This window comes from Ammospiza caudacuta, chromosome 5 (genome assembly GCF_027887145.1).
Source record: "Ammospiza caudacuta isolate bAmmCau1 chromosome 5, bAmmCau1.pri, whole genome shotgun sequence".
Taxonomy (NCBI): domain Eukaryota; kingdom Metazoa; phylum Chordata; class Aves; order Passeriformes; family Passerellidae; genus Ammospiza; species Ammospiza caudacuta.
In genome coordinates, this window is record NC_080597.1 from 14,214,444 (window position 1) to 14,232,349 (window position 17,906).

Consider the following 17,906-nt stretch of genomic DNA (forward strand, 5'->3'; position numbering starts at 1 on the left):
TTTAACTATGTTATAATTATTCCCTGGGAAAACAATCTGCTCTGTTCTGCCCTCAGAAGCAAGGACATGTTAAGCTGTACTGAGAACAGGACATCTGACCCTGCCCTAAGGTGACAAACCAAAACACCTGGAAATTCATCCTAGGCCATTCTCAGCTGTATGCTGCAAGATGTGAAGAGTTTATGATCAGCAGACAGTGGTAAGCGGCTGAGGTGTACTGCAGTAAGGGACCAAGGTCCTGTTCTCAAGAGTTTAAGTTGTTCCACTGGATTTACTGAAAAGCTTTGGTCTATCTGTTTTTTAAGCATTTTACCTGCAAAATGAGCTTAAGTTGTGTTTAAGTAAGGAAATTACTTTCTAGACCCTTCATGTCCAGGTTGTTACTGTGTTTTAGAAATTTGGTGACCTGAGATATATTGCCTAGAAGTAGTTTTTCTGAGTGCCCTTTCGAGCCCAGTTCTATTGAGCTCAGCATTTGCCAGTGAATATACTTCCCTCTAAAAACTGCAGAGGTTCTGAAGAATCAGCCTTTAAAAACAGCTGTACTATGTTTAAAAACATTTGTACTATGTCAATACATCGATGCCATGGAAACTTGAGAGTTTTATAACTGTTCTCATGATTTGTACAAGTTATTGTATTATCTACCTAAGTAGAACCCATGTTTGAGCAGTCAAAGCTGCCAACTGGCTTTGGCATTTTAGGACACCACATTTCCTGGAAATGTTACTTCTAGTTTAATGAAAGAAATATCCTGGGATGAAAGAGGAGACCAAAAAGGTCTTGCTGTATAAGCCAAGTGAGATGTTGGCAGTTGATATAAAACCTCTAAAATTTCTGGATGCTGAGCTGCTCTGCCTGATCAGGCAGCCAGCAGCGAGAGCCAAGTGCAAGTGCTGATGATTTCAACTGGCAGATGCAGCGCGATCACACCAGGTCACTGTTCCAGCAATGCTGCCACTCAGCAGGGCTGCTCTCGTCAGTCCCTGCTGATGGATCAGCCCTCCATCTGCACCATCTTTGCTTCAGGAAAGATCTGCACGAGGGGCTTGAGTCTGAAGGCTCTTGGGAATTCCCAGTACTTCTGATGTCAGTAAGGAAGAAAACATAACTAACTTCCCTAGTGCCTGGTGCTTCCAAGAATGGTCTGTGTATCTACCATGTTTCCTAGAAGATGCAACAGTTCATATCAATCAGTTATTGATCAATGCCCCAAGTATCTACTGGGTTGAGATTTGCCTGTACTTTGTAAGCTACCTAAGTTTGTGAGGCGCATTAAACTAAAGATACATAAGGTGAGGGAGATCCCCTCCCACTCCTTCTGGGAAGTTCAGAGCTGCTGTGAGAGCTTTGAGTGAAACCTGTGAAAATCCTTGATTGTGATGGATTGAATTAGTTGCAGAGTATTTTCTGTTTCTGCCTTTGAACTCTTTTAAAGGTTGTAGGAATGTTATGATGGACTACCACCCTGAGCAGCTGACGTTTTGTCAAGCACAAAGAGGACACGACTGTAAGAGAAATCCATGTGTGTGTCATGTCACAGACACACCTGTGTCTGCAGGCTGGGAGCACAGGCATTGGCTGTTGTGGTACCATGTGTTGCAGCCCTGTGGCTTGCAGGAACTGCAGTTTTCCAAATGACTCAGTGTTTAAGTAGTGATTATCGACTAGGAAAATGATCTGGTGATGAGATCAGACAACTGAATACAGAAAGGCTTAATAAATAAAGGAAGTTTGGAAATTTTACCAGGAGATCTGCTTTCATAGAGCCTAAAAGTTGATATAGACAAATAAACTGCAGGGGAAGCAGTTGAGAAAGTTAAAATACTCAAAATTGTTAGGACATCTGGTTCTAACCTTTTGGCACAACTTGGTGGTTTTGATTTGTAATATTACTGATAATTTGCAGTAATGAAACTGTAAAACTGTTGAAACCAAATATTTTAACTGATCCAAATCAACATATTTGGCATATAAGAGACTGAGAAATTCCCCTGATAAAGCCAGAGAATTTGAGAACGTGAGGCTTTTCTCAGAATGGCAAGGTTGTTATCAGTAGAACCAAGCAGGAAACTTGGAAAAGAGGTGCATATTTTACAGATTGGAAATTGCTGTGCTTGGAAATTCGTCTATAGCTGCTGAAAATCCACTTGGTCTGCAAACTATCCAATATGTAGTTTAATTTCCCCAGATCATAGAACTTACTAAATTGCTCACAGTAATCCAGACCTCTCGTCCCATGGGATCTTTCACTCTAGGAACAGTGGTGTTTATTTGCAAGTCTGTTGAGTAATTGTGGATTACGTGTTATTTGGGAAAGGAGAAAGGGAAAATATTAGGCTGATGTGTTCAAAGAATCACTGCAGAAAGGACTATTTGAGGCCATAAACTCCCTTAGAAACTGGACAGGCACCATTGCACTACAATGTGCAATGACCTCTCTTATACCTGGGTAATTCATCGTTGTTGTGACAGCTTCTGTCAGACACTTCATTCGACAAGGGATTTCATTATTTTAGGAGAGAGTCAAGTCATAGAGTTAAGACTTGAATGTATAAAATAGCTCATGCATTACTCCAGCCTCATTGCTCTAGAACAGAAGTGTAATGACATCTTCTGTCCAAGTAAGTTGATTCATCATCCTAGAACTTTTTAATTACAAGTGATACAGTAACTAAGGGTGTAGCTTGATGAGTAATTTTCTGGCAGTAGTACCAATCTAGGCACTTGCTGTTCTCCCATACACAGACACTGGCATGCACGTGCTTGCTCCCACCCCTTTCATTGTGCAACCTCATGGCAAACCTGTGCAGGGAATTGCTCTAACAGAAAATAGCTCAGTTGCAGGATCATTGTCCAGCTGGGGCTCTGTGTGTGACAACACAACGTGTGGCACAGTAACAGGTTAGGCAGCACTTTAGGCTGAACTTAGCCATGGTCTTCACTTGCAGGTGCCTAGAATACTAAGCAAAAGGGATGTTGCATGGCTCCCACTGTTATCAGAGATTTACACAGAGAACAGTGATTCCTGTGCCTCACAGCAAACCTAGTGTTCATAAAGATCTGCAGCATTCTGGTAATGCTAGGAGAGAAAAATAAAGGATGTTGCATCTGGAAGGAAACATTCCAGATGTTGACTGCCGGCACTCTTAAGAAAGACCATTCACAGAAATCCTGAATTTAGTGTAAATAATCTGAGTGCAGGTTCTCACCTTGCCACAGTAAAATATGTCCTCTCGCTTGATCTTCCCTTCAGCAATCTTCTCGCGGATGGCTTGTCCCACTTCATGCTCATTGAAGTAGACAAAGGCTCCATCAATGTGGCGGTAGCCAGCATCAATGGCAATCTTCACTGCCTCCAGACAGGAACCTTTGGGAGTCTGGTGGGAGAAGGAAAAGAATGAACATCGTGTCAGCCTAGTGCTTACCTCTCCTTCAGTGATGGAGGGTCCCTGAGATCTGTGCGAGATTCGTGGTGTAATTCATCCTGAGTGACCATCCCTTTCCTCCCAGGCAATCACATTCCAACTTCTAAATAAGAGAGGGCTGTGCGCTTTTTCTCAAACCTGTTGAGCGTGTGGGATTAGACTGGAAAAGGCAGCAAAACAAAAAATTGTCTATCTCTATGAAAGAGAAAATACTAGTGTCCTCAGGATGTAGAATCTAATGCATTCGATATGAAAATAATTTCAGAATTTCTTATCTAGCGAGCAAGGGCTTACCTACAACACCCATTTGATTAAATGTCTTACTCAAGGGGAAGATGACTTTTTGGTTGAGCAGAACTGGTCAACCACCTGCTGACCAGAGGCTCTTTGAGTAGCTTGGACCTTTCAGCAGTGCAGGAATTTGGATTTGACTTCTTTCCCCTCAAATCAACTTACAGTTGTTAGTATCATAATCTGAAGGTCAGGACTATCTACTGGTATTCCCAGTTCTGAATAGCTGTTTTACTGTGTGGTTAAAAAACCGTAGTTGCTTTAGTGTATATTAATGTATATTTTACTGCCTCAGTTTAAGATGATCCCAAGAAACCTCCTAATAAGTGACATTTTTGTACTGTTTACTCATCATTGCCAAAATTCAGAGTAAGCTTGTTTTTTCAGAACAGTCATATTTTCCATATTTTCCATAAGCCAATATGGCAAGCAAAATTACACGTAGGCCAAACTAAGCAAAAAAAGCACAAAACTGGTTACTGAAATTATTTGTCTGGTCACTAAAATTGTACTGAAAACAACTTATGGTTCCTACACTTTTTATAATGACAGAGCAGCCCTAAGTCGTGGTGGCCAAGGGCGTGCAGCAATGCTATTCTCCCTTCCTTTTCATGGGCTTTGTTCTGGTGCAACAGGGATATCTGATTCACTTTAAGAAAAACTGAATAGGGCAAGTCAAACTGCTCTGCTGTGCTGCTGTCTGTCAACAAAAATGGCAAGAGTTGGATTCTGCTATCTGCAAGTGCAGGGCCAAGACCACACTGCTTCTCCTGTGAAGAAAACAGATGCCAGAGGCATCTGGAAATGAGGTAGTATGAAGAGAGGATGTCAAATTTGTTGGTTTTGACAATGCCAAAGGAAGAAGAGAAGCAGGACTGGCAGTAAGTGTTGTTGGGAAGGACCATTTTACACCGTAGCAATAGCTCTCCTTCCTATCTCTCCTTGCTGTACGTTTACAGCTGCCATTGGCTGTTCATGAGTTTGTCATGAAAGAAACAGCTTCTCTTCCACCACCTGCTGAACTAGAAGGTATGAAACTCATAGCTGCTATAGGATGCTTTAATGATTAGGGACATTGCTCTTCCCTTCTATGCATATGAAAAAAAAGTCTTTGAAGGACTGCTGAAGACACCTGGGGATGTCTTCATCCCTGCCTTTCAGTCTCAGAGCTGTGGGCTGGTGGCAGATCATTCTGGGGTAATGGGACCATATTCTAGCCTGCTTGCTCAGTGCCCCATCTTGGCTGACTCTGAGGGACACAAAATGGACCAACTTCTGTTTGGGCTAGGGAGGAACTTTCTGCTCCAGCATGCAGTGCCTAAAGGTTACTTAAAATACAAAGGTGCTCACACGTGCCCTGATTTATTATAGACCTGAATGAGGGCCTAGAAGCAAAACAGCACAATTTGGCACTCTAGAGTATTTACAGCAGTGATGGTGCAATACTCTGTGCTTAATTGAGGAAGACAATGTAGCACTTGTTTCAGTGCTTTGCTGCTTTCATTGTGGAAGCGTCCCAAAAGCACGCCCGGCCCCTGGCAGGGCCCTTTCCTGGTTGTTAGTGGGATGTAACAAAGACCACGGCAGCTACCAGCTTTTCAGGCACACTCAATGGTTGCTTTTCACTTGAGGCATGCCGGGCAGCGTTACAGAAGCGCGAGGCATGGAGCAATGACAACCTCCAACATGTTCTCTGCTTTGTCCCTGCCTGAACCTGCAGGACAGGATTTGAGAGAGGCATCAGGATGAAAGCTCTGACACGAGTATTACAAGCCTGTGGTGACTGATGACAGTAACCTCAGACCTCTGCCCCAGCAGTGAGCCGCCGCACGAGGTTGGAGCCGCTGTTGCAAAGCTCAGGCTGACTGGCACAGAGAAGCAGGGCTTAGCTGAAAGGTCTGGGGAGCTCAAGCCTAAGTCATTATTAGTTATCTGAAAGACAAGTATATTTCCAAAAGTGTTATCAGTGTTTTTTCTCTCTGAAATATGATTTTGTAAACAATGTGTATTCTAGATTTCTTCAGCCTGTTTGACTTTTGCCATTCAAGTGTATGAAACCGGATCTTTTAGAGGACAGTGATGCATTACCACAATATACATTTTGAGAAAAAAAAAATTCTTTTTTTTTTTTACTTTTTCCATTTGTTGAAGAGACTGAAAATGGAATGTGAACCCAGTACTAAAATTTCCCCTCTTTACACTCTTGAGAGATTGCACAAACACGGCTCCCTATTATTTCCTGATGCTGTAAACTAAACTCAACCAGGCAAGGAAATGTTGATTATTGGGTTGTGTCTTTTCTCAGTCACCAGGGCCAGTTTGGTCAGTGAGAAAAGCAGAAGGAATAGATGAGGAAAGGTAGAGTCTCACAGGTAAGGGACCAGCAGAATTTCAGACATGGAAGGAGGGTAGGATAGAGGAAAATGCTTGCAGTCATTGCATCTGCTTTTGGCTGAATCAGTTGACTTCTGTTAGAGCTGAACTTCTGTGTATTTCTTAATTTTTTTATATGGGACTTACATCTGTACAAATAATCTTTTGAAAGACTCCTCCATCTCAAGGAATAACCTTATTCTTTAGGGGCTCGGGGTGGCTTTTTTTGGATCAGGTCTTGATTACCAATGGCCGGAGATGGGTTTACATTATATATGTATGTTTTTATTGCACTAGTCCATTTCATCTGATGTGGTATATTAGTTCTGACAGATTCTGGTCTAAGGTGCTTCATATAAAAATGCAAAGCAATCTAGGGAATAGTTTTTGGAAAATATTGCCTCTATTGAACCATCCCAGCTGAAGGTCTGAGACATCTGTGAGTCTGGAAACTTTATACCATATGTTTATTTTCATTCTAATGGAGAAACTATCATTTCTGGCATTGCACATATTTAATCCTTCCAAATGCTGCAATAATGGGCTGTGGTAAACTGTGCTGATGAGTTGCACAGGCTAGTCATGTTGTGGTATTGCCACTTTTTAGAAGTGTTGCTTTAGGTATCGTATCTTATTCCATTGTTTCCTGACAGACTGTACCAAAGTTGGGTGATTCAAACCACCACTGCTCATCCATCTTTCCATCAGAGAAGGCACAAACCCGGATCTTTCCCCTCTACTTCGCTGCTCAGCTTGAGGTGTTTTAATCTCTTCTGTCTTTCATAGGTTTTCAGTAGTGACCAGATCAAAGGCTACCAACTGAAAACCGGCTTTTATTCAAGTGCAGATAGAAATTTGTGATATGTCTATGTTGTATAAGGGTTGGCACCACTAATCACAGCAGCTGATGGAACAGCACTTCCCAGGCTGTTTGGCCATGGGCCTTATTCTACTCAGACCCTCAGACCTCTTCCCCCTCCTTCCTGCAGGTTATACTCACTTTAGTACATTACTTAAAATGCAGCTGCCTGTGCTGCCTGCTCACTCCAGACAGGGCTTTATTCTTGCACCATTCCTGAATGAGCAGGGTTCACTTTTAGAGTAGTACAACTATTAAATGAGGTACTGAAATGTCATAAACCTTTGTGCTTTGTTAGTAATAATTCAGGACTCTCTAGCTTTGGCCTTAGGACAAATCTCTGCTTCTTTATTACTTCTTATTTAAGCATAGATGAGAGGTTTCTTGATCCTTCACCATAATTAATGTTTCAGTTTCTAATCAGCGTGCCTTGCAACTATGCTACTTTGATCAAAGACTTGTTTTAGAATGGGAGTTTTATAACCACTTGTGCACTATAAGCCAGACATTTATCTTCAGTGCTTTTGCAGACAGTCACTAATTTGTGCCAAAGAACCATATTAAATTTATTGCACATTTTATGATAAAAGAATAACTGCTTGACTAGGAGGACTTGCTCAATCACTAATAAATTTCTTCAATCGCATCTGTGTTATTGTTAAGATCATAAACTTTAAAGAAACAAGAGACACAATTATTCCCTCTATCAATCTGTAGCTTGTAAACCAGCTGATTTACCATCATGCCTGACAGATTTAACTGGTATCTGTTTCCTTCAGGCTCCATGATAAATAAATCCAGCAGAAGGGCTGGGAGAGCAGACTCAGATATGCACCTTCACTGAAAGAAAGGAAGCAGCAATTTGGCCCCTTCTCCACAGATGAAGTAGCCAACTGGCCAGTTACCACTTTCTGTGAGTCTGAAAAAGCAATGTGCTGTCTGTCTGAAAGGGTCTGCTCTCTTTTTCCTCTGAAGCCATAAACTTCCCTAATTTTTAATGTTTATTCCAGACATCTTCTGTCACATCCCATTTTGTCAAAAACTATTCTCCCTACCATAGCAAATGGTTCAGCTTCAATTTCTTTTGTGAGTACACATGACCAAGCCACAGGAGAATATTTTTTTGCAGGCATACCCATGAGTTTTTCTCTTCCCACTCAAGTACAGTATTTTCTCAGCAGTGTTAGTGGTTGTCTGACTTATTACTGTTATTTAGTGTCACAGTTCAGCTGCCCTCCAATTCCTTTGCTTTTTCTATAGCATCTTTCTCTAGTCAGCAATTTCCATTGGTTTTCCAGCTGATTAAGAGGGTTATCTCCAAAGACAAAGCTAACAGGACACACTGCCAGTCGATTGTAATCTTGCAAAGCCATGTGAACTGCTACTCTGGTCGTTGCTTTTATGTCTTAACACCAGTATCGCCATTTATTCTTTATTAGTGAGTACGGTAAAGGAAAACATTCTGACTCAGGCTCCCAGATTCTGCTCTGCCCTGTTTTACAGGAGCAGCTCTACAGAGTTGCACCAGTATCAGCAGCATATGAGAGCAGAGGGAGCAGCACTTCAGGGAAGAAGCCCCTTACCTTAGTTCTGAGCATCTCACCTGTTTAGTGCATTGCTTTGCAGTCTCTTAGCTGGGAATAATGATCCTGGGGGAAAAAGCCTGAAGTGTTAGGAGACACAGGGCCATCTTCTGGAAAAATCTGAGTTTAGCTGCAGCAGAATTACACAAGATATCCAAGCCATGGGCCAAGTGCTCCAGTCCAAACCTGTAATTTAGGATGTGGAGCCGCTGTTTAGGAATCTTAGTCAGCTAAATACAGGAAGGAGAAAGTAGGTACATTCCTGGGCTCAGAGCCTCCTTCATCAGAGCTCGGCACTCACACGCAGATTCTTATGCAAGTTTCTAGAAGCCCAGTTGCTTATTTCCATTTGCCTGTTTTCTGGACAAACTGGCAAAAAGGATTGGCTTAAGATGTTAGGAACAGAGCATAGAAAGCATGTGTACTGAAGGCCCTGCAGGAAAGCACAGGTTGAGTTTACAAAGCCAGAGGATATGAGCCACACAAGGGTACATTCTTAGAATTGTTTAATCTTGTAAAAGAGAAGCTGTACTGTACACCTCTTTCTTGGAAAATGCAACCGCCAGCACATCCCTCTCTCTTGTACACATGAAAATCTGGCTTTCATCCCCCGGAAGCACTGGCAGCCACCATCCAGGAAGCAAAACCCAGCAAAGGGTTCTCTGCAAAAGCAGGTAGAGCTGGGAATGGAGGCAGAGAACACAGATAAGAACCACAGGCTGCTGTGCCAGCCCAGAACTTTGCTTTATGTCATTTAGTTTGTTGCATCGAGAGGTGGAGGACAGCAAATAAGCTCAGAGAAGATGGGGAGAATGGTGTCCTTGTGTCACACCATGAATGAAGGTGGAAAAGGGGCGCCTTTCTCCTCTAACTTGATGCGCTATCAGTGGCCTGAAGTGTGGGGTTTGTCCATACAACAGCCATTAGATTGCATAACTGCAGATTTAGCATTTCTAGAATTCCTGTGACATTGTTATTCTAGGATTTAGCCAAAGCTGTCTTCAGGAAAACCTTATTATTGTAGCTGGCAGAGGGTGCTGGAGTTATTTTTAACACTTGATGGCAGAATCCTCAGTTTTAGGAACTCTGCAACTTTTCACTCGACACAAAGTCAGTTAATGCAAGGTGAACCTGAAGAGCTGCCATACCTTTCTGCTGGCAGCTAGAGGATTAAAGCAAACCAAGAACATGATGTGCACACCTGGGTCCCTGTGCTCACAGTGCTAGGGGGGTGGACTGGGAAAGTTTCCTGAAGACCTGGAGAACACAGCAGCCATCTGGCTGCCCTGGAAAGCATGGATCTATCTGGGAGGGTGGGTGCTATCAAAATACCCTTCAGACAAGCAATGCAATCAAAGGGATGCGTGAGGTACAAGTGGAAGATAAAGCAGCAGCTTGTGCAATAAAGGAGAAGAAAAGGTTGCCAGTAGCTCTTCTGCTTCATTCCCTAGAGTTAAAGGGGAGAGGTTTCTGGCGCCAGTTCGAAGAAGTGTTTGCAAAAGCAAATGTAAAACTTGGGGAATTCCACCACCTAGTTAGCTGAACCAACATGAGTTGGCTTCCAAGCCTAGAGAGGCATTTTCTGCACAGTGCTTTCAAGTTTTGACAAATCTGGCCTCCTAGGTCAACCAAAGAGACAATCCAGATGTTAGCCTCCCACATGAGCTGCAAGAACATGCTTACACTGTTTTTTGGAGAACTGTGAGGAATCAGGGGCACATAGGAGTGCACAGCCATGTCTAACGTACGGAGTCGGTCAGGGACATTTTAAAAATGGAGCTTTGCCTGGAAAATTGGGCTCTAAATGTTCTTGCCAAAAAGCGTATCTTTCAGTTGTGGTAATCCCTATTACTCACTCGTAGGGGTTCAGTTTTTCCCCTCTTCAACAATACCAGTGATTCCCTGTCTTATCTTCTGTAAAACAATCTTCTTAACTTTTATTTAGATAGATAGGCTTTCCCTGTGGCTTTTGATCAGGCTTTAAAAAACCCCAGCATATTTAGAAAGCCATAGGAAAAGAGAAGAATAAAAGTACTATTTTTTGGGTGTCAATATTTGGCTTAGTATTATTGCACTGGTAACAGCTAACTTTGTAGTTTTTGGAAGAGGAGTATATTTAAACAGCTAGTGCTTGTCACTGCAGCATGCAGCTATGGAAAAGGTCTGTTTTCTGTTTGGTTACTTTTCAAAGAAGAATCCCTGGTGACTGGTTCTGAGTAGTGCTACTGTCCTAAAAGCTTATCTGGATTAACCCTCTATTAGTTTTGGATCTGGACTGATTAAACATGATTCTACCCTGTGTTATAGACAGACATGTAGTTTGGTGGGTCATGCTGGTACCTGATACCCGCCATTCAAAAGTTGTCCTGACTCCCAGACAAAGTTGTCACCCTCTAAAGGCGCCCTTGTTCCAGGAGCATTTTCCTGTGGAGCGCTCCTGCCGTGTCCAAGTCTGCGCGTGTTGGTACTGTGTTTGGGAGCCAAATGACACGGTGCCAGGGTGGCTGCAAGAGCCAGCCCCACTGCTTGGATGAGGCAGGCATCACTGCACAAGGCCAGGCAATTATCTGGCTATCAATGGATTCATTAGTGCAAGTCCTCGCCTCTCATTTTAAGAGGAAGGGTTTTTGTTTTAGGCTTGCTGAAGTGGCCAGGGAGAGGGGAAGAAGTTGTTCTGACGACAATCTGCTCCTTATAGCAAACTAAAAAATTCAGCGTTTTCCAGGACCAGCAATTTTGTGTCCATTTTACTCAGAAGTCCTCCCTTTGTTAATGAGCATTGTAGCTAGAAAGTTAGTCTTTCATTCACACTCATCTACAAGGCTGGGCTCTTTCTCATTAGGAATTTTACATGTTGACCACTTCAGTAAACACAGCTTTTAATCTGCTACACATGATTAGACACTAATTGTGTTCACAACTGGAAACAGAAGCCATTAGCACAAAGTAGAGATTAGTAATTCTATCAATTTGTTTTCTATTAAACTTCAGGTTTCATGGAAATGAAGAGCCAGAGAGATTTCATCAGCAAAGATACATGGAGGTAAAAGAGCATTTTGCAAATTCAACATTGTCTTAGAACCATGGGTTTGGTGCAAATCAAAGTATTAGGAGCAAAGCTCGTGTCTCCAAAAAAGTTGCATGTAAGAATCTTTCCTCCAGATTGACAGAGTGTGGTAAGTCATTTTATCAAATCCAAATTTTAAATCTGGTTTAAATACAGTTCTTATACAAAAGCTAGGACTTTCTGAGTCTGCCACATTTCAGGGAAAAAAGCATCTACCTCTTCTAATTACGTGATTTTTCTAATTAAATGACTTAGGTTTCATTTCTTAATGAGGTAAAGATGCAATCTTGCATTTATGAAAGCCAAAAATGTTCCATTGTATAACACAAGATTACAGGGAGCTAGCAGGAACTGAGGCATCTAGAGGCAGAAGGAGGCAGAGGAGGAGAGGTCAAGGCTAAACATGAAGAAGGAAGTGTTAAAGACGAAATGGAGGAAGACTGCTCCAGTGGCAGAACAGAAATGTTGTACAGTTGAGGAAAAAAGGAGAACGCAAGATAAATCACAGGTAGTAAACCTGCCACTTGAGCATATAAAAAGGGAATTTTAAAATGTGTCACACAACAGTAAGCTTTTAGCAAAAGTCACCAATGAAATCAGAACTTGTTCTGAGACCCTTTTGATTTAGTTTAACCTTCTGGTGTGTACCCTCACCTCTTTGTTGTAAGGAGCTTGAAAGAGTGAAAGCACTCTTTCATGTGTGAAACCACTTATTACCTGGAATATTTGCCACCTCTGTAGCAAACAGCAAGGTTGAATTAAGGCAATACTAGAGCCCAATACTAGAGCTACCCAACTCTAATACTAGAGTTAAGAGCTGCAGCTTCTTAACTCCTCACACAAGCTCTTGCCCAAGAGTCAAGTTGGTCTGTTGCCTGCTAAAAGCTGATGCCTGCTGCTGCACTTCCTTAAGGCATCTGGGCAGCAAATATCAAGAAATCCTGCCTTTATCTGCTCTTGGCAACTGGGTCTTGCCAGTAACTGGCTTAGTTAAGGAATAAAATCTGAGCAATTAATCAATGGGGGCATCACTCAACACCAGGATACCAGCCACTGAAGGAAAGGCATGCCATCTGCAGTCTGTGCAAGCAGAATTGCCTCAGTATAGCTTAGTCCTTCAAGCACGAGACTAACTGAGTCACGACTCCGTGAGCGATCCGGCTGCAGATATTGGGTTTCAGGATAAATATTGTTCAGTGGGAAGGCTAGGCTAAGAGTTTACTAACAGGCAGGCAAGGAGCCCTCCAGCACATGTAGCAGATCAGGCACAGTTGTCTTTCTGGGCTGCAGTCATGTGTCTCCTTCCTTTAACCCCTACTCAAGCATCCAAATCTCCACTTGGACTATGATTTTAGGATATCCTCAGAGACTGAGGGAGCATGGGGCTGCCCTCTGAAACACCTCAGAAATCCCAACCCTGAGAGACCTCATGTTGCTATGTGTCAACCAGCTGTGGCTGTGCCACTCCAAACAACTCCCTGAAGACAAGAAGAACTAGTACTGCATGAAGTAATGCTGCTGCTTAAAAAGCAAAGAGCTTGAGAAAGCTCTTGGTGGTACCAAAAGGGAATATGAAGGGACACAATGTCTTTTGGAAATGCTGGTTAGGAGATATAACCCAATAACCTTTAAAAATTTTATTTTGTTTCAGGAATTTTATTTACTTCTTAAATTCAAGGCATAAATAAGAGGTTTTATAACCAAATATCCCAGCTGATTCCCCCTGCTCTGTTCAAGTCGGGTTCCCAATATTTTACATCTGAAAAAAATAATTCCCTAGTAATTTCATGTAGGTTCATAAAGAGCACTTCATTAGAGGGCTAACTTCATACTCAATACTTGCTGAGTTCAAAAACATAATCATGTGTAATATACTTTAAAAGGACTGAGGTATTTTCTTTACGTATTTAATAGCATGTCATGGGAAATAAGATAAGGCTGTAAGAACACTTGGATGTTAGAACAGTTCCTGCTCTTGTCGCTGCCTCTCTCATCTCTTTCAAGAAAAAAAATCCAGAAGCCAAGTTTACCTCAAGAGGAAGACAGTTGTCTGAGTCAGAGTAAATTTACAGGTAAGAAGTCAAGAAGCTGAAGCCTTTAAGCTCAACAGTGTCTGCAGTGTTACTTCACCCAGGAACGTTCAATACATGATTAATTTTGTTGCTTTGGGTCAGGCCAGGTGACTTTCTTTACGAGTCACCTGAAATCATTGCTGTCTCCAGACAATCCTGTTTCAGGAGCCAGTGGTGGCTTTCTAGGAGGAAAACAGGGGGATTAAGTTGTGTGTAATTCCTCCCTTACTGCAGCTCAGAGATCCAGATCCCATCATGGGGACAAATCACTTATTACCTCTTTTGACTTAATAGCAGCCTATGACAGCTCCCAAGACAGGCAGCCTGCAGCAGGGGTGCAGCCAGCACTGTTCAGAGTGATTGAAAAAGTTTGTGCCTGCACATCCTCGTGCAAGGAACTTGGCATAAATGATCCTATGAGAGCATTAGAAGCTGTTAGACCTGTACAATGAAAAATTACTCTGTTCAGCTTCTAGCTTGGGTGTAAAAAGTAATTCAGAGTGCCAAAACAGTGTTTTTACTTATCCAAACCAGATTTTTTTTTAACTTGGTCACTCAGACTGGATCTGGGAGCCCTGGATGAACTTTTCCTCTCCCTGATTCAAACCAGCAATTTCTTCTTAAACAAAACCCAGACTGTCTGGGCACTTTGGGCACAAGGGTTACTTTGTGGTAGTTAAAGATTTGGGGAAATGGGTTTCTCTTCCTCCTGGCTGCATGCCATACCAAGTTCTTCAGCATCCAGCGCTATGGGGCTGGTGGGCAGTGCGCTTTCCCATGGGCAGGGTGCTCCTCCTGCTCCAGCCTGTGCTTGTTTCTTCTTGCCTCTCTCCAGCTATCACCTACCCCACAATCACGTTATTTCCCTGAGCTGTCTGATATGAGTTTAATCCCCAGAGGGTGAGAGGAGGACTGAATCTGGTTTCCCACCGCCCATGTGGATTGCCTTACCAGCGGGCTATTCAGGAAAAGGCAACTGCTACCTCCAAGTGCTTTAATAATTCTTTGATTGCTCAGCTTGTACTGCCAGTGCCCAAAATGAAATGCTTTGCCATTTGTTTTGCCTGAAACTATTCCACAAAACTGCTTCCAATTTATGAATGGATTTGGCTACCTCAGAACCTCATTTTTAGCTAAGTTGCAACTTGCCAACAGCCCTCACCCAGTGCTATTCTTGAGCACTTTGCCCAATCTTATGTTTCAGAAGCAGCGCCTGTGTACAGTGCGGTTGCTACAACCTTCTCTCCAAGCCCTGTCCTCCCTCAGTCAAAACAGGAAGGCAGGAGAGGAGCTGTGGCCAAGGCCCCTTGACCTTCCAGGGAAACAGCAAGTATTTATGTGGAGACACTGGACTGATGATCTTAGCTGTGTTGACAGGGATGAGTTATAAAGTGAAGCAGGCATAAGTGCAGTTTTAACGAGGCATAGGATTTCCAGGATTTAGGAGTGTTTTTAGCACCTTTCCCCTCTAAGACTGCTTGTCCCCACACCTCATCTGCTTCCAGATGGGTACCAGTACCACTCAATGGGCTGTGCTGGAAGCTAAGAATCAGTGCTGGGAGGCGGTGGGAGCCTGCCATGGACTGGTCTGGTTCTGCTGTTGCACAGGGCAATGCCAGGGGCTCATCCAGGGGCCTGTCCTGTCTACCACCCTCCCGTGTGGGACTGCCCTCTCCCTCCTCCCACCCATCTATTTAATACCCTGGAGAATTGGGTCAACGGCTTGGGGGCCCTCAGGGAGGGGGAGCTGGACACGGTGCATCGCTGGAGCCTTGGCAGAGCCACTCCTGCACTCGCAGGGCTGTGCCAGAAGGATCCACACAGCCAAACAGAGGTAGAATTGGCCTCAAATTTTAAAGCTGTCTGGAGTGCACTGGTAGTCCTGATTCACAGTTCCCACTGTGGTTCCCACCCAAACTCATGAGGAGAAGGAATATTTGGGGAAGGGAAGAAAGAGCAGTGGAAGGAGTCAGTGACTGAGATTTCCACTTTTTCACTTGTGTCCATCCTTTGGTAGGATAAACAGCCTAATTTTTTTATGTAGGCAAGAATCTAATACAAATCATACATTTCCTTCCCTGCATGAAGGAGAATGCAAAACCAACTTCAACACACTGAAATCTGCCTGCAAAAGAAAATTAAGCTTAATAGTTATGCAATTATTGCATTCCTTTATTTTCAAAGAAGCACAGGAAACATGAATTAAACCTGTAAATTTTTTATGTGCTTCTCTTGATAAATAACCCAAGTTTATGACTAATTCTATTCTGTGACCTAGTGAAGACTCCTTCCTGTTAGCAGATGAACTGATAGCCAATGGATTCCTTGTACTTTCTTGCTGTGGTAGGAGAGTAAGGTGAAAAGAAACCCCCAATGTTGCACTTTTCAGTCTCAAAGAATTAGCTGAATTGTCATCCCAACCTCTACCCAGTCAGAAGAAAGGCACTCTTACATCTAGGGGGAAAGAGCATTCAATTAAAATTAGTCTGATTATCAAACAGACCTTTTCCACAGTGGTCCAGCTCTGCTCCTGTTGAGTGATGTACTACTTTGAGTCAGTAAACTTGTATAGGGGGGCTTTCTGTCAATAGATGTATTTTTTGTTGAGTATTTCACAACCAGAGAAGCATGACTTATCTCCCAAAGTTGTCTTTGGGAGAACAATTAAGTTATTTAAGATGAGCAAGGCAATCTGCTGACACATTTCAGTTTTGAAGGCACTGCTGATCAGTTTATGCAGACAAAGCCTGAAATGTGAAAGCTGCCTCCTGCCTTTGTTTTCTTCTAACCGACTGCTGGAGAAGCAGATTTCCCTGTTCCATGGCTAACTAGATCTGCCTGGTTGGCTTAACCAGCAAGCACATTCCTGCACTTCAGGAAGAACACTCCGGGCTCATTACGAGCTACTGGGCTACAGCCTGACACTAAGAAAACAGATTTGTTTTGGACAAGTTGCTCTGACATGGAGGTGCCAGGGTGAATAACCTTTGGGGAAAAAAAAAAAAAATCAAAACAAACCAGCTTAAATCAAAAACCTGCCTCCAAGAGCAAGATGAATAATCTGACAAATGAATGGCTCTGTATTTTATATCAAAGCACAAAATAGCTAGAAGTTGCAAGGATCTGACTCATGAGCAGAAATAGAGTGCTGGGGCTGGCTTGAGCTGTCGCTACCACCAGCTGCCTGCCCCCACCGCTGGAGAATGGGTGGCTCAGATGCTGCTTCTTAAGCAATTCAGCCACAAAAGGCTACAGCTAAGCATTTTAAGGGAAACGTGTCAGCGCTAGTTTGTAGCCTCACTCCTCAAGATAAACCTTGAAACGGTCCTGGGTTGCCACAAAGCCTTTCAGCTGTTGAGGCAGGAGGAGCAGGACAGACACCTCGCCAGGCATCCCGTTGGAAGTTGCAACAGGCGCGGCTCAGCGCTCGGCAAAGCAGCTTGTCCCAGCCAAGCAGCACTCTGCTGCCACAGCAAGGAGTTGACAGGAGCCCCCACTCCCCACCCCCCTTATCAGCAAAGCAGCCTTTTTGAAACGGGCAAATTTTAAGCCGTGACCTATTTAAACATCCTGCCCCATCACCGAGCGGCAGCACAATTCTGCAACAAATCCCAGAGCACGCTGCCGCCGCTGCGTTTCCCCAGCTGCTCTCTGTGACAAGTTCTTCGACTCAAATAGCGCTCCTAATCCTAGCGTAAAGCCCCAGCCCAGCTCCGCCAGATAAACACACATTGTTTCACCTGGTCTTCTGTGAAAATGAGACTGTGGCAAGTGCTTTATCACTGCTATTTTCTCTACCTCTCCTCAGCTCCTCCTTCCACCCGTAACTTTCTAACGTGTTTATCGCGCAGAAGGAGAAAGCTCAGAAAATCAAACTCCTACAAACGCTGGGGGAAGGAGAAAGGGTGATTGTATATATGCACCCATCCCCATTGAGGGTACAGTTACACAGCGGCTTCGATCGCTCTAAATTGGAGTTGCCGTAGCAATGCCTGCCCTGCCTGCATTATCCTGTCCTCCCTACCTTCTGTTAGCAGAAAACAAGGGACGTATATGCAAAGAGCAAAAAGCCACTGCCTGGGGCTGATTCTGCTGAAAACCAGCACTCCCTAAAAATGATTCATTTTGGCTCATTGAGCTCCATGCAAACGCTCGCTGTACACCTCAAACCACGGGAGGGCAAAGGAAGGAACCGTCAGGATTTTGCAGGACGGGGGGAGAAGAAGCAGATCT

The 17,906-nt window shown here is 43.4% G+C and overlaps 1 protein-coding gene across 1 annotated transcript in view; it reads right to left on the reverse strand.

The window, feature by feature from the left end:
* AKR1D1 (aldo-keto reductase family 1 member D1) overlaps positions 1–17,906 on the reverse strand; it is a 34,720-nt gene that overhangs the window by 15,030 nt on the left and 1,784 nt on the right. Inside the window, exon 2 of the mRNA XM_058804853.1 lies at positions 3,213–3,380. Coding sequence (XP_058660836.1) covers positions 3,213–3,380 — 168 coding nt within the window. The remainder of the gene's footprint in view (positions 1–3,212; positions 3,381–17,906) is intronic.